The sequence below is a fragment of the Andrographis paniculata genome, unplaced genomic scaffold, assembly GCF_009805555.1.
Source record: "Andrographis paniculata isolate CXL003 unplaced genomic scaffold, ASM980555v1 Contig78END, whole genome shotgun sequence".
Taxonomy (NCBI): Eukaryota; Viridiplantae; Streptophyta; class Magnoliopsida; order Lamiales; family Acanthaceae; genus Andrographis; species Andrographis paniculata.
In genome coordinates, this window is record NW_026137615.1 from 2,124,448 (window position 1) to 2,139,296 (window position 14,849).

Genomic DNA, 14,849 nt, shown 5'->3' on the forward strand with positions numbered 1-14,849 from the left:
GGTTTGGATCTTTCAATAGTAAAAAATTGAATGTGAATAATTGTTTGATGCGAATATAAATAGATATTGATGTGATGTTTTGAATGTAAAATAAATTTGTAGTATAATACTCCTTCCGTCCCAGCTACCGTGTCCCCTTTAATGTAGATACGAGAATTTAAGAGTGTATAATTAGTAAATAATTAAGAATGTATTAGTGAAAATAATTATTGTATAATAAAAATTTTAGATTAAGATTAAAATTACTAATTAGTCTAACTAAAATTGAAAAAATTATAAATTAAAAATTTTAAAATAGATTTTAAAAAAGAAAAGTGATAAAATAAGTTGGACAGACGAAAATAGAAAGGTGGACACGGAGGAAGTATAAAATAAGAAAAGAAATTATTTGATTTGATATTTTTGGAGAGAAAAAAGAATCTAGATAGTAAAAATATAGTAAAATCCACAAAAGAACACAACCTAAGTATTCGATTCTTGCTTAGGAGTAAGGCCGGGTTTAGAGCTTTCTAATGGCGGCGCCACAAGCAAGAATCGGTTAATAGGAAACCTTGCTTGGGTGGGTAATGTTTTAAGTAGACCTCTAAAACATGTACACATAAATTCGAGTATCGAAAGAATTTTGTAGGATACAAAATATAGCAAAAGAGCAAACGGGCTGCAAAAGAACAATATTCAAATTTACACTAGAGAATTCGAATGAACAATAACCTCGAAACATATATATATATGTGTATATAAGAATACAAAGCAATGTTACAACAGCCTGGTAAGCTACAGTAAATACAGGTTGAAGAATAATCGAATGAACAACACTTTACATCTGCGAAAGCAATCTAAAAGTCTATATGAATCTGCATTTATAACCTTCCCTTAAGATATTGTAGATGAAAAAAAAGGAAGAAGAAAGAATAAGAGTCTAGAGTCTAAGATCATTTTTTATGTACTGAACTTCTACGACGTGTGTTCCTTGGACTGTCGCATTCCCCCCAAGGATAAGCTTCGGAGAAAATTATAGCTTGATATTCTAGATATTTTTGTACGTAAAGACTTTCCACCTAGATCCGTGTACTCAGGTACCTTATCCTTGCTTCTTTCGATCTAAACATTATACAAATTAAAACACAAATCAAAGGTACTCGCCATGTTTCCCAATTAACATTTACGGGTTATTTCATTCACATTTGTCGCTAAATAAGATATCGATCTACCAATCGATATATTCTGCTATATTATGTGACTTGTTGCCGTAGCTATGAAGCATATATAATGGAGTGAAAAAAATGAGGTCAAATAAGTCTAAGTTCGTCCATACCTTGCTTATCTTCCCGTCCTTCAAATGGTATAGAATGCCCGACCAGTTGATGGATTGCGAGAAATGTGAGCGAACCGCGCAAATGGTATACAAAGAGTTGTCGACCAACATTGCCATAAACACCTAAACATTTAACCATGTTCAGCTTTGTCTATTTGTCGAAAGTAGGAACAGTTGGGGGTAAAAATAGAGTAAGAAGAAATATGACTTACGAGAAACCAGTTGTATGTAGCGAGTGATAGAGGAGGCGCCTCGGGCGATAGTAAATTACATAAATGGACCTCTACTCTCGTCAAGTTCCACATGGACAAGAGTTCGATGATCGTACATAGAGTCAGGCAAATGGACAAAACTAGACCTGGACAAAGTCATTAAGGATTTTAGATAAGTTCCAGTTCGATGTATAAAGCTATATGCCTTTGTGTAATGTACGATCTAATAAGATAACTAACCAGTGCTCGGAAAACCTGCTTCGCCGTATCTATATCCCTTGTAGTAAGATGATAGTGCCGCAGCTACATGTATTACAGACATGAAATACGGCGCTACGAACCCCCATGATAAGTAGCAGTGGACGAAGAACAGTGCTCTGTTCATCACCTGATTGACTCTCGTCGTGTATGATTCTAACACGAACGTTTGCTTCCTCAAATAATTCCAATACCTACAATCAATAGGAAAGAAAATTTTGAACGATCCAAAGCATGAACTGCTAAGCTAACTGGGTAGTTTAACTGCATATCAAGTTTTCCATTTTTGTCGTAAAAACCTGGCGAAAGTCAGGCTGGTTGCGAGAGGGTGGGGGAAAACAGCCACAGGTGGCGATGTGATGAGTCTCTTATGAGCCCCTGTAAAGCGCAAAGTATTAAAAGATATTCCTCATTCGGACAGTGATTTTTCGAGTTTTGAAGTTTAGACAATGACTTTTGGAAAAAATTAAGAATAGTACCAAAACCTCTAAAAATATGTGTAAAAGGAGCCTATTAATGTTTAAAACAACCTTATAAGAGAATATTTTTATACCTTTTTGGACACAAAAGGTATGATAAGCCTTTGTCAAGGTCTTAAGGAAAACATATACTCCCTCTGTCTATAAAATTTATTCTCATTTTTTTTAATTTGTCTGTATTACGTTTTTTTCTCTTTATTTTTCTTTAATTTATAAATAAAAATACTCTTAACTATTTTTTTTAACTTCTATTATTTTTTCAGTAAAATATTTATTTTCTTTAATCTCCATGCCGCGTAGAAATGTTCTAATCTTACCGAATAGAGGGAGTACTTATTTAGTTTAAGATAGAGAAAGTCACCAGCTATAGCTGCAAGAGTCATGTCATCCGAATATCCGCCGTATTGAAGTTCTGAGAAAACACCATGCCGATCATTTCTAAAATCGTCGGCATGCATCTGCAGTTGTAATAATTCAAATTCAGAATACAGATTACACTTAAGTCTCTTCTAATATTCACACAAAATGCTTACCATCATACATCCTCCCCACAAGAAGAACGTTCTTCCACCAGTAGCGAACCCCATCGAACAAGGCTGTTGTAAGTAAGTCATTGTCAACAACCAAAACTCGAAATAATTTTCAGTATGAAAAAACAGAAAAACAACAAAATAGCACGCGATCATCCCTTCGGAACTGTTACACAAAGGGTGTGTTTGCTTTTAATTTTTCACCATCTCACACTGCAAAAAAATACTCTTTCCGTCCGCCTCTAAGGGTCTTATTTACCTTTTACGTTATTGTACTTGATATTTTGTACAAATGTTATTCTATTAGTATTATAAAACACTAATGAAAGTGTTTTTGCAATTTTTTCTTAATTTGTACTAAATTTTGATATAATAATTAATATTCAAAGATCAACACGCAAAAATAAATGGGACCCTTAGAGCCGGACGGAGAAAGTAATATATTTGTAACGGAATTCTGTCCCTAAAGTTCGCGTAGTTAACATAATTCCACCCTACTTCTCTCTATTTCATTAGGAACGAAAAAAGTGGATTTAGGGACAAAAAAATTTTGTTACAAAAATAGAAAGGAATCTAAACAGTTTTGCAAAAATACACTATACGGCATTCTCTTATGAAATATTTAAAAATAACAAAAACAAGTACTCTTTCTGTCATTCAAATTTATTTCCACTTTCCTCTTTTGGTTGTCATTCAAACTTATTTTCCTTTTTCTTTTTAGTAGAAAAATACTATTTTTTCTTCCTTTTCTTACTATAAAAAGAAAAAATTTCTATTTTTACCCATTTTTTTTTAAAATTCGTACCCGGTCAAATAGACATCAATTTATATGACGGAGGGAGTATTTCAATAATACTTTCACTGTTTCTAATAACTAATAACAAAAACATAAAAAAAAATGCCTAAGGATATTTTCGAGCATTGTGGTGACGCAGACTTACCATGTGATATTCATATATGCAGTAACTTCCTAAACTTCCAGATGGCAAATCCAATGGGTATCCAGTTTGAATAAATATCTGCACATTTTGGCAGCAAATTTTTAAGTAACGAAGACTTAAAAGCATCTCCATCTTTAGCATAATAGTTGAACTTTTTTAGATGTATCCATACCTCTGGGTTCTTCTCCATTTCTGCTGTGAGCGCTCCTATCGTTCCCGGATGCAGCCTGACATCATCGTCGAGAAATAACACATACTTGCTATCTTTATGCATTTGTTCTACCCCATACTGCAAAAGTTCAATGCACATATCAAGTAAAACATCCAGTAGAGTGCTGTATAGAAACTTAGTGTTATTTCAATAACATGAACATTAAGATCTAATAGGCACTTTTGGAACTTTTGCACTATTTATCTGCTGTTAACTTATTTAAAAGCTTAATTTCACCTCCCCAAAATCTCACATTAACCTATTACTTACAGTTACAGTAATTTTTTCAAATATATCTCACGAAATATCATATCAAATACTAATTTTTTACTATTTTTAATTAGTTTTCTAAACTCCAAAAGCGACTCTCTAAGCAGAATCTCTTGAAAGTCAGAAGAATAGTGAAGCCATAAGAATCTTTTTCTGGCTCAGTTTCAGAAAATTAAGTGAATATTATAATGGTAGATCTCATAGCATACCAGTTGATTGTGAATCTTCTGACTACATGTTGTTGATAGACCAGCTACCATGATTTTGGCATCTACTTCATCCTGCAATGTTTTTGTAGTCCACATGAGTAAGATTCTGCTTAAATTGGTAACTTTTACAGTGATAAGCTAATCTATCTGTGCATAACAACTTGAAATCATATATCAAATTATTGAAGAGCTAAAACTTTTATTTAAAAACACAGGCAACAAAATATATAAGGAAATTTGACAAAGCAATAGAAATTAATTATCATAGGTTTTAAATGTAAAGATTGAGTTTGTTATGATAAATAAAATAAAATACTTGTGTGGTATTGAGATAAAGTGATATATATCTTAATAATTTTAATTTTGAAACTTTTAATTTAGGGTAAACTGTTTTTTTAAGTCCCGTAACTGGACCCTTTTATCATTTTAGTCCCGTAAGTGGAGCCTGTCGCAAACTAGTCCACTAGATCAGCGACATCTAGTGGACACGTGGATTTTTTATTTTTTTTTTCATTTTTAAATTTTTTTTAAAAACTTATTTTTAATTTTATTTGCATTTTTTTTTATTTTTTTATTTAGTCCAATTTTTAAAAAAAATTTAAAAAAATGAAAAAAATAAATAAATTTACATGTCTGCCAGGTGTCGTTGACCTGGCGGGACACCTGGCGGACACGTCACCTCCGGCGAGCCACGTGAACATCTCCGGCGCCGAAAGACTAAAACAACGAAAATTTTTCACTTATGGGACTAATTTGCGATAGGCTCCACTTACAAAAACTAAAATGATAAGAGAGTCCAGATACGGGACTTAAAGAACAGTTTACCGTCTAATTTAATAGAACATTCCCAATTTATAATCATTTGCAACAATTTAAATATCTCATAAATTAAATTGATTGTTTTAAATAGTTTTGAGTTCTATTCACTTATGTGTAAATATATTAATATAATAGTTCTAATATATATCTCAATTCATATTTTGTTTATAAAAATATAATAGTAAATTGAGTAGTAAAAGGAAAAGAAAAGTAAGAACACAAATAAACACATAGTAGTAAAACTAATGTGAAAAAAATATTTTAAAAGTCAATACTTTTAAATTGATAACAACCAAAACTATTAACTATTCAGATGAACAAGAAAGATATTGATGGTCATTAGCACAAATAACTGAAACAGAAAAAGCTCAATATCATCTGAGAAGAATTTTGAACCATGGAATCATTTTATAAAAATACACATATATATATATATATATATATTCTTCCTGTCATCAAGATTTATTCTTTTTTTTTTAATTTTATTTATTTATTGTGATCTAGATGTATTCTTATTTATTTTTTTAGCAAAAATATATCACTTTTTTTTTTATTTTTTCTTTATTTAAAAAAATTTTTTTGGGTGTGTTCTTTTAATATTAATCTATTACGTTCATTTATTATTTTTATATTTTTTACAAAATTTTTTCATTCCTCCAGTTAAAAATTCTTGAATAAACTGTTATTTAGTCTCGTAACTGGACCCTTTTATCATTTTAGTCCCGTAAGTGGAGTCTGTCGCAAACTAGTTTCATAAGTGAAAAATTTTCGCTGTTTTAGTCCTCCGGCGCCGGAGACGCCTGCGTGGCTCGCCAGAGGTGACGTGTCCGCCAGGTGTCCCGCCAGGTCAGCGACACCTGGCGGACACATGGATTTTTTTATTTTTTATTTTATTTTTTAAATTTTTTTTAAATATTTTTTAAATTTATTTTTAAATTTATTTGTATTTTTTTATTTTTTTTATTTGGTCCAATTAAAAAAATTAAAAAATAAAAAAAAGAAAAAAAATAATAAATCCACGTGTCCGCGACACCTGGCGGACACGTCACCTCCGACGAACCACGTGGGCGTCTCCGGCGCTGGAGGACTAAAACAGCAAAAAATTTCACTTATAGGACTAATTTACGATAGATTCCTCTTACGGGACTAAAATTATAACGGGTATAGTTGCGGACTAAAACCCTTGTTCAGTCAAATGATGGGATGATTTCACATAAATAGAACTGACCTTATAATCATCCAATAAACACTTAACAGCTGGGTAAGCAGGATCTTCTGTACTCTCTACCACAAAAAGAAATTCCATTGGACCACCATATAATGATGTGATCTGCACCAACATTCAAATTCCAACCAAATATTAAAACTATATAATTTCCATCAATAGGTGACAAATTTGTAAAATAATTATGAATCCCAAACACCTAAAAATGAATGCTGAATACAATGGAAAGGTAAAAATTTGAGCACATCCATGTCTAAAAATATGGTTCAAGAAAACATCTATCAAAAAAGTGGGACAAGGGTTTGTTTGCTTTGTGAAAATTTTCCTCACATTTTAGAAAAAAAAAAAAAAAAAAATTTAATATATTATATATATTTATTATTTTTATATTACTTGTAAATTTCTTTATATTTCATATAAAACTTTCTTACAAACTAAAATACAAAACAAACAAATATAATTTTTCAATAGTAAATATTTTGAGTTTGAATAGTTGTTTAATTAGATATAAATAAATGTTAATGTGGTTTTTAATATAAAATTAATTATTAATATAATACAAAAACAAAAAAAATGGATATCTGATTTAATATTTTAGAGAATTAATTATTGTGAACATAAATTATTTTCCAAAACCCCAAACCACACACACCTGTTTGGACAAAAAAAAGAAAAACAATTATACGCTCTAATTATATTTTAAATTTTATAATCTATAATTTTTCTAATCTTCACTATTTTAGTTATCTTAATTTTAATTATAATATTTGTATTATAATATAATTATTTTATTAATATATTTTTTAATTATTTATTAATCCTGTATCCACAATATACGGGACAAAATAGATAGAACAGAGAGAATATAAGGTAAAAGTATTTTAAAAAATATTTCATCTGTCCCTTGACCATTTATCCGTACAATCTACCTAACATTACAAAAATCCTTCCAATTTACAATATATTACACAAATGTCATTATTTTTATATCATACAATACTAATATGGTTAATTTAGTCTTTTTCACCTTTATCTCTATTTTATCCCAATATAATACTAATATTTCTAAAATTGCCTGCAAAAACCAAATGAATATATAGATACGAGACCGAGGGAATATATGGATAAATTACCAAGGTGAAATAAAATTTTAGATAAATTGAAAGTACAGAGGGAGGGAGTATCATATTTTTAACACCTAACCTAACATCACATTGAAATGCATAATTAAACTAGAATGGTGGGAAGGAAAATAGTTCACCTGAGTTCTCCAGTTCAAGAGATTATGTTCCCCAAAGCCTTTCAAAGGCATCACAACTGTTACCCTCGGCAAACTGACCTGACTGGAGTGCTCCAGGCTATTAATATCATAACTAAGAAAAGCAAAGTGATTTCCCCCTTTCATGCTTTGCTTTATACGTTTGATCTCTTTACCCCTGCCAAAACCAGATCCCATTACAGATTACTAACAATAAAAAATGACCATGCAAACCAAATGCAGTAGTATTACTATTGTTTGTAGTGTACCTACCTAACATAAGCAGCCAAAGCCCATCCAATACCAAGAAGTAAGCAAATTACGAATCCCTGCACCACCAAACAACACTTTCAACCTTCACATTCATTACCTCAAATTCAATTCTACAATGCTGTGATGTGAAGTACAATCTCAAATACAAAATCATGGAATTATTTCTATCATACAATGAAATTCTAAAGATTCCACGTAATAAAAAATCAAATATCAGGATCATCATAGCCATTATTGCTTCCAACTTTAGCATAACCCCAAAGTTCACATTTCGACTTCTTCTAAGGACTAAGCATATGTTTCTTGCCTTTAGTTGCATTTCTCAACACTTATATATATATATAATGTTCCTAAGGTAAAGAGATACAAAATGTATCCTCTCAACAACGACGGAAGTAGCACAGCACATATAATGCAATCTACCATATAACCAACAATTCCGAATCCATTGAGCAATCAAACAGAAATTCCTCAATCCTAAAAGCGTTTTCGATGAAAATCAACGATTCGACACCAACGCCTACAACTTTTATTATTATTATTATTATTATTATTATTATTATTATTATTATTATTATTATTATTATTATTATTATTATTAATTGTTCCTCATCATCGCAAAAAACAACAAATCCAGCATGTATCCGCTCTCTCAACACAAAATTTCCAAAAAAAAAAAAAAAAAAAAAGAGAGATCGTATTCGTACCTGAATCTGCACAAACAAGGCGGTCGGCGTAGTACAAGCCTCGCTGGCGCGGAACAAAAACTCCTGCAATGCATCGAACCACCGCGAAATTTCGCCTGCCATAGTCGGCAACAAAAACAGCACGAAGGAGAAAAAGAAGAGGAAGAAATGGGATGGAATTCCACAAATATAGGAGAAATCTCCATGGATGATTATGGTATTGTAAGCAAGGAGGAGGAGGGGAAGAAGGAGAAGAAACAAACTTCAGGTAGAGCGAAAATTTGGGGAAACGTAGGGAGAGAGCGCGCGCGTAATTCTTTCTTTGAGACCCTTTTTTTAGTGTAAGGAAATATCTTATTATAATTTTTTGTCTTCTTTACAGTTTAAGGAATTAAACATTTTATTATATATAAGTATATATATACTCCTTCGCTAGGAATGAATTATGTAACTTTATCCGTTCATATATACTTTTCTATCCACTAAAAATAGTTCATTTGGATCAGATATAGAATTTTAAAAAATAAATATTTTATTAAAAAAATATAGATAGTTTGAAGTATTTTTGAAAATTTAGTTAAAAATAAAAGTAAATTAAGAGAGAAAATATAATAAAGTTAATATTTGTTGTAAATAAGTGTTAGATGAAAGGATAATAATTAAATATTGATTTGTTAATTTTATAAGAAATATGAAAATAAATTTGACTGGATGAATGGATAGAGAATTTGATATTTTAATATTAAAATAGAGTAGGTAATAGATAAGTTGAGATAATATAAAATTTATTTAGGATTTTCGAGTATGATTGTATTTGAATTGAAGTTGACAGTGTAATATTTGATTCAGACTAGTGAAAATATTCGACTATTTATTTCGATGTTCGATTAATTTCAAATTTTAAAATAATATTTGTGTTCGATTCAAAATTCAAAATATTCGATTAGATTTGATTTTTTAAAAATATAATTTTTATGATATTATTTAAATATTTGATTAAGATTTTGTTGAATTTAACCTAGATCCGACCGTTTGACCTGTCCATATTACTGTTGTTTCTGTGAGTAGCGATCCGACCCAAACATGGCGTTGACCCGACCCGTGGTCTGGTCTTCCAAAATCAAATCTCAGTCATCCATTCTAGGGCTTCGATATGGACCATTAATTGGTTAATATATATTGATGTTCTTCGCCACAATACTATGTTCTTCGTTCTTTCCTTTCGCTCCGTCTTACTTGCAATATCTTTGATCTGTTCTTCTCCTATGGTTTCGGTAATATTTCACCGTGAAATTGAGAAGTTCTTCCTGCAGTGTGCTCTGGGGAGTGTGTGTGAGGATTTCTACGGTTCAATTGTTTTGTTTCATTCCGTTTTCTTCTTTGGGTAGAAAAAAGGTGTTGCCGAGGTGCTGTTGAACGGCACCGGAGTTTTTGGTTGTTATTTCGGTCTCCTCTTTTATAATGGAGGCTGACCTACAAAATCTGAACCACAAACTGTGTTTCAATTATGTCTAGATTTTTTTTCTTATTTTGGTTCTTTAATCTAAATTTTTTTTAGTTTCTTTTAAACTTGTTTTCGATTTAATTTTTTTCAATCCTAAAACTAACTGATTTAATTATTTTTATTTGATCCAATTCACTTCAAAGCTATTCGATTTGGAATTTTATAATTAAAATTTAAATAATAATTTTAAGACACTTGATAAAAATATACACATATATGTTATTTATTATCTTTTCAACTTGAAAAACTTAATAGTTGTAGTTTTAAGTATATTATATAGTTATTTATATAAAATTTAATAGTAATATTATAAATAAATTTAATTTAATTTATTTATTTTAAAAACTACATATATATGTTATATTTTTATTACTAACCTAATATATATGAATATGGAATCGAATATTAAAATTTTATATTTGTATTTTATTCATATTTGAATCGAGTGGAATATTTACATTCGAATTTAAATTACTCCCTCCGTCCCAAAAGAAGTATCCATTTGCTTTTTGTACATAGTTTTAAAAATATTAATATTATATTGGGATATAATAGAAATAAAATAAAAATGACTAAAATAACCTTGTTAGTATATGTGATATAAAAGTAATGACATTTGTGTAATATATTGTAAGTTGTAAAGGTATTTGTAATGTTAGGTAGATAGTATAGTTACTGAAAAAAAAAATGGATACTTTGTTATAGGACGGACTAAAATGAAAAAATGAATATTTTGTTATGGGACGAAGGGAGTATAAAATTATGAGTTCGATATCAAAATTTTAACTCGAAAAAATTATTTGATTCGTTTACAAAATTACAGCTATATTTAGGAGTTGATAAAAATAAAAGAAAAAACAAAAAGTTGGTTAACTAAAAATAATAATAAATTAATTATTATTTATTAGACTATATGTAATAAAATTATGAATGAATCAAATTAATTAGCCATAAATTAAACTGACCATGAAAAAAGATTATTTTTTAATAATAGAATTTTGGTTGCATTTTGTTTTTTTTTTCTTAATTTTTTTTTTCTAAATAATTGTGGAATTCTTTTGCATCTTTCTTAAAATTTTTTATATAAAGCACATTTATAATAAATAATATTATCCACTCGTCACTACCACTATTTTTCTATTTTTAATTGAAATAGTGATAATATTTTAAATTAAAATTTATTTGGAATATAATATAAAAATATATATATATATATCTCATTCCTCCCAAAATAATATAAAAATAATAATTTTATTTTCATTTTTAATAACTAGTTCTTTATTTTTTTTTTAAATAAAATTATTTCAATTTTTTTACAATAATTACATAAAATAAAATATTTTAGTCTTTTAAAAATAACACTATCACTATCAATATAATACTATTATTTTTTATGAAATTCAAATAGTCATCCTAAACATTTTTATTATTTTGAGACAGTAAAGTATTATAAATATTTGATTTGATATTTTTTATTTTTAAAAAAATACTCCCTCCGTCCCATATATTTTGGGCTTATTACCGTAGATACGGAAATTTAGGTAAAATATAATTAGTAGGTAATTAAGAAATGTATTAGTAAAAATAATTATTATTTAGTAAAAATAATTATAAATTAAGATTAAAATAACTAAAGTTTAATTAAAATTAAAAAAATTATAAAATTTAAAATTTAAAATGTGATTAAAGTGTATAATTATATTTCCAAAAATAAAAAAAACAAGTTATGTGGCAGAACGAAAATAGAAAATAAGAATATATTACGTGGGACGGAGGGAGTAATCAATAGTAAATAGAGAAAATTTGATAAGAGGGGTATAGTAAGTTAAAACCAAAAGTCAAAACTAAAATAACAAATCGAACCTGAGTAGTTCAATTCTCAACCTCTTCAATCCCAAGTTTCGTCCAAACCAAATGACTAAGCAAAACACCAGCCGCCACGCTCACATTCAAGCTCTCCACCGCAAGAAACGACCGGAACTCTTGCCCCGCCACCTCCCCGCCGCCGCCGTCATCGACGGCATCTGCTGGAATATTCCCCGGAATCCTAACGAGCTGCGTGCAAGCCCTCTCGACCAACGGCCTCAGCCCCGTACCCTCGCTGCCCAGTACGAGAATCGTCGGAGCACCACCGGCGACAACCTCATTCACCGCCACGGCTCTCGACGACACCGACCCGCCGAGAACCCGCCACCCGTTCCCCGCTGACGCCGTCAAAAATTGCATCATATTCCGGCACGATCGAACCTCCGTCACCTCGAGCGATCCCGCGCTCGCCTTGCTAACGACGCCACTCAACGGCGCGGAATTCTTCGCGCACAACACCACTCCCGACGCCCCGAAAAAGTAGGCCGATCGGATAATCGCCCCCAAGTTTTGCGGATCGGTAACCTCGTCAAGCGCCAACCATACCGATCCCGACTCAAATTCCCCAGCCGGCTCCAACTCCTTTATCCCGACCATTTCCAACGGCGACGCATCGAGAACTACGCCTTGGTGCGGCCGGTTATCGACGACCATGTTTAGATCGTGCTTCGATATTTCCTTTACGTTCACTTCGAGCCTTTCCGCCATTTTCAAGATTCGATCGAAACCTTTTTTATCCTTTTTTTTCCGATTGTTCGCGCTTAGATCTAACCCTTCTTGGACGTACATTGCGTAGAATTCTCTCCGGCCAGCCGTGAGCGCCGCCAAGACAGGCCCGACGCCGTAAACTCCTTCTCCCACCATTTTCGGCATTGTCGATTCTTTAGCTTCTTTCCACGTCTTTCGACCCCAATTCTCGTGGTTATTCCATTGCCGCACCTCCGGCCTCTCGTATCCGCCGGATTTTGTCTCGGCAAAGCTGTTGATTCGATTACGGATCGAATGCCATCTTGGATCATCGACGATTTCGGTATCCCCGTCGTCGTCGTTTTCGACGCCATGGTTATCGTTTTTGGTTAGCTCATTTCCCCTGCTTTCGTATCTCCGGCCGCCGTTGAGGAATTTCTCGGCGGATTCTTCCCATGAAGATTTTCCGGTGGTTTTGGTTGTCTCGTTCCTTCCTAATCTTTTTCTTCCCCTTTCTGCAGAATTTTTCAGCCATGGAAGGATTTTCTTCCCGCTTTTACCATCTGCTCTATCTGAATTCGAAGAGCTGAAGCTCCTTGCAGTAATCAACGAACAGTTCGTGAAGCAACTTCTCGCACCAATTGAATTTTGAAATTGCTCGCTAATTCTTCTCCAGGATCCGAAAATCAAATGGCGGCCAACAACAGTCGTATCCAGCGGCTTTGAAGCATGATGAAATTGCCTCGCCATTTTTATGGGCCGCGAAGAAATTCGAAAACCTAAAGGAAATGCTACCGGCCTTGCCATATCGCCGAGCTCGACCGATTTCAGCGGCGGAATTTCGAAGCAGACGGATTCAAAATCTGGGAAATACAAAGACGAGGAAACTTACCGATGATTGCACCAGGTATCGATTAATGAAGAGGAAGAACAACCGAGTGGTCTACCTCCGCGGCCATGGCGAGATCGGATTAGGGTTTCGTCATTTGGGATTTTGGAGAGGTTTATCTTCAGCATTTTTCAAAAGCTAAACAGCAAAACGACGACGTTAGGAGAGTGATTTTTAAACCGGCCCTGACCGGCCGGCCCGGAATCTCAATCCAATAACGTTTTGTTTATGCAAACATATTTCTAAAATTTTGATACTATTTATTTTTTTAAAAGTATTATACCAAAGTATTAAATATATATATATATACATTATAAAATATCATGTAAAATAATAATTTTTGGTTATTTTTAAATTTAAAAATTCTAAAACTCCCAACATTTTCACGAAATTTTTTTCTTTATAATCATAATAGAAAGAAGTAACACGTGAATGACTCATTTAAGGACTACCCAACCACCTTCAAATAAACCCTAAGCCAAACTCCAAATTGACCACCTAAACACTCAAAACTCATTAAGAATAAGACTTACCGGATAAATTAACGAGAGAAGAGTTTGTAACTAACGAAGGAAAAGAAACCTCCAACCCACAGAAAGAATTGCAAGCAGAAGAAAATTGCACACACCCGGAAGAGAAGATAAATTCTAACTTTAATCGATAGAAAATGACGGATTTTATATCGTCCGGCAAGTCAAAGGGTTTTGGGTTAAAGGGCTTAAGTTGCGAGTTGAACATGGGTCAACGGTTAGGTTTGGCAAAAAAATATCAATATTCTTCACATTCTTTGCTAAGTCATTCATTCAATAGTAACTCTCGTAGAGATACATCACAGCTAAATGATCATTTTCGTCTAGTCGAGTCGCCCGAAAATTGCATGAGAAAGTTTACAAATGTACAATGAACTTACACTCACAAACAAACATTAAGAAATACTACATTAGCGTGCAAACATTAGTCCCGCAAAAACTGTAACTCATTCAAAAAAAAAAAAAAGGAACGACTTAATACAAAAACAAGCAACAAGCAATATGCAAACTCCACCATAAAAATAATCACAGAGTATATGCAAGATCGCAAAGTTTATACATTTTATGAAACCACTCATACAATATAACAAACGTTTTTACTAAAGGATCTTATCACATGCTTGAACACTGATTAAAAAAATAATATACAAAGACAAACATATATTATTCAAAAAATTCGACGTTGAT

The 14,849-nt window shown here is 31.8% G+C and overlaps 2 protein-coding genes across 2 annotated transcripts; both read right to left on the reverse strand.

The window, feature by feature from the left end:
- Positions 1-668: 668 nt before the first annotated feature.
- On the reverse strand, positions 669-9,017 carry LOC127239746 (uncharacterized). Its single transcript, XM_051258039.1, has 14 exons — positions 8,708-9,017; positions 8,001-8,056; positions 7,731-7,905; positions 6,473-6,574; positions 4,426-4,497; positions 3,908-4,024; positions 3,736-3,813; positions 2,798-2,860; positions 2,626-2,722; positions 2,085-2,163; positions 1,768-1,979; positions 1,528-1,673; positions 1,316-1,438; positions 669-1,101 (listed from the first exon to the last, which is right to left on the reverse strand). Exons 1-14 carry the CDS (start codon positions 8,807-8,809, stop codon positions 955-957), a joined length of 1,569 nt encoding a protein of 522 aa, XP_051113996.1. The 5' UTR covers positions 8,810-9,017; the 3' UTR covers positions 669-954.
- A 559-nt stretch (positions 9,018-9,576) lies between these two features.
- Positions 9,577-13,770, reverse strand: LOC127239985 (uncharacterized). The gene is made up of 2 exons (XM_051258395.1): positions 12,054-13,770; positions 9,577-10,168 (listed from the first exon to the last, which is right to left on the reverse strand). Exon 1 carries the CDS (start codon positions 13,548-13,550, stop codon positions 12,063-12,065), a length of 1,488 nt encoding a protein of 495 aa, XP_051114352.1. The 5' UTR covers positions 13,551-13,770; the 3' UTR covers positions 9,577-10,168; positions 12,054-12,062.
- Between the last annotated feature and the right edge of the window lie 1,079 nt (positions 13,771-14,849).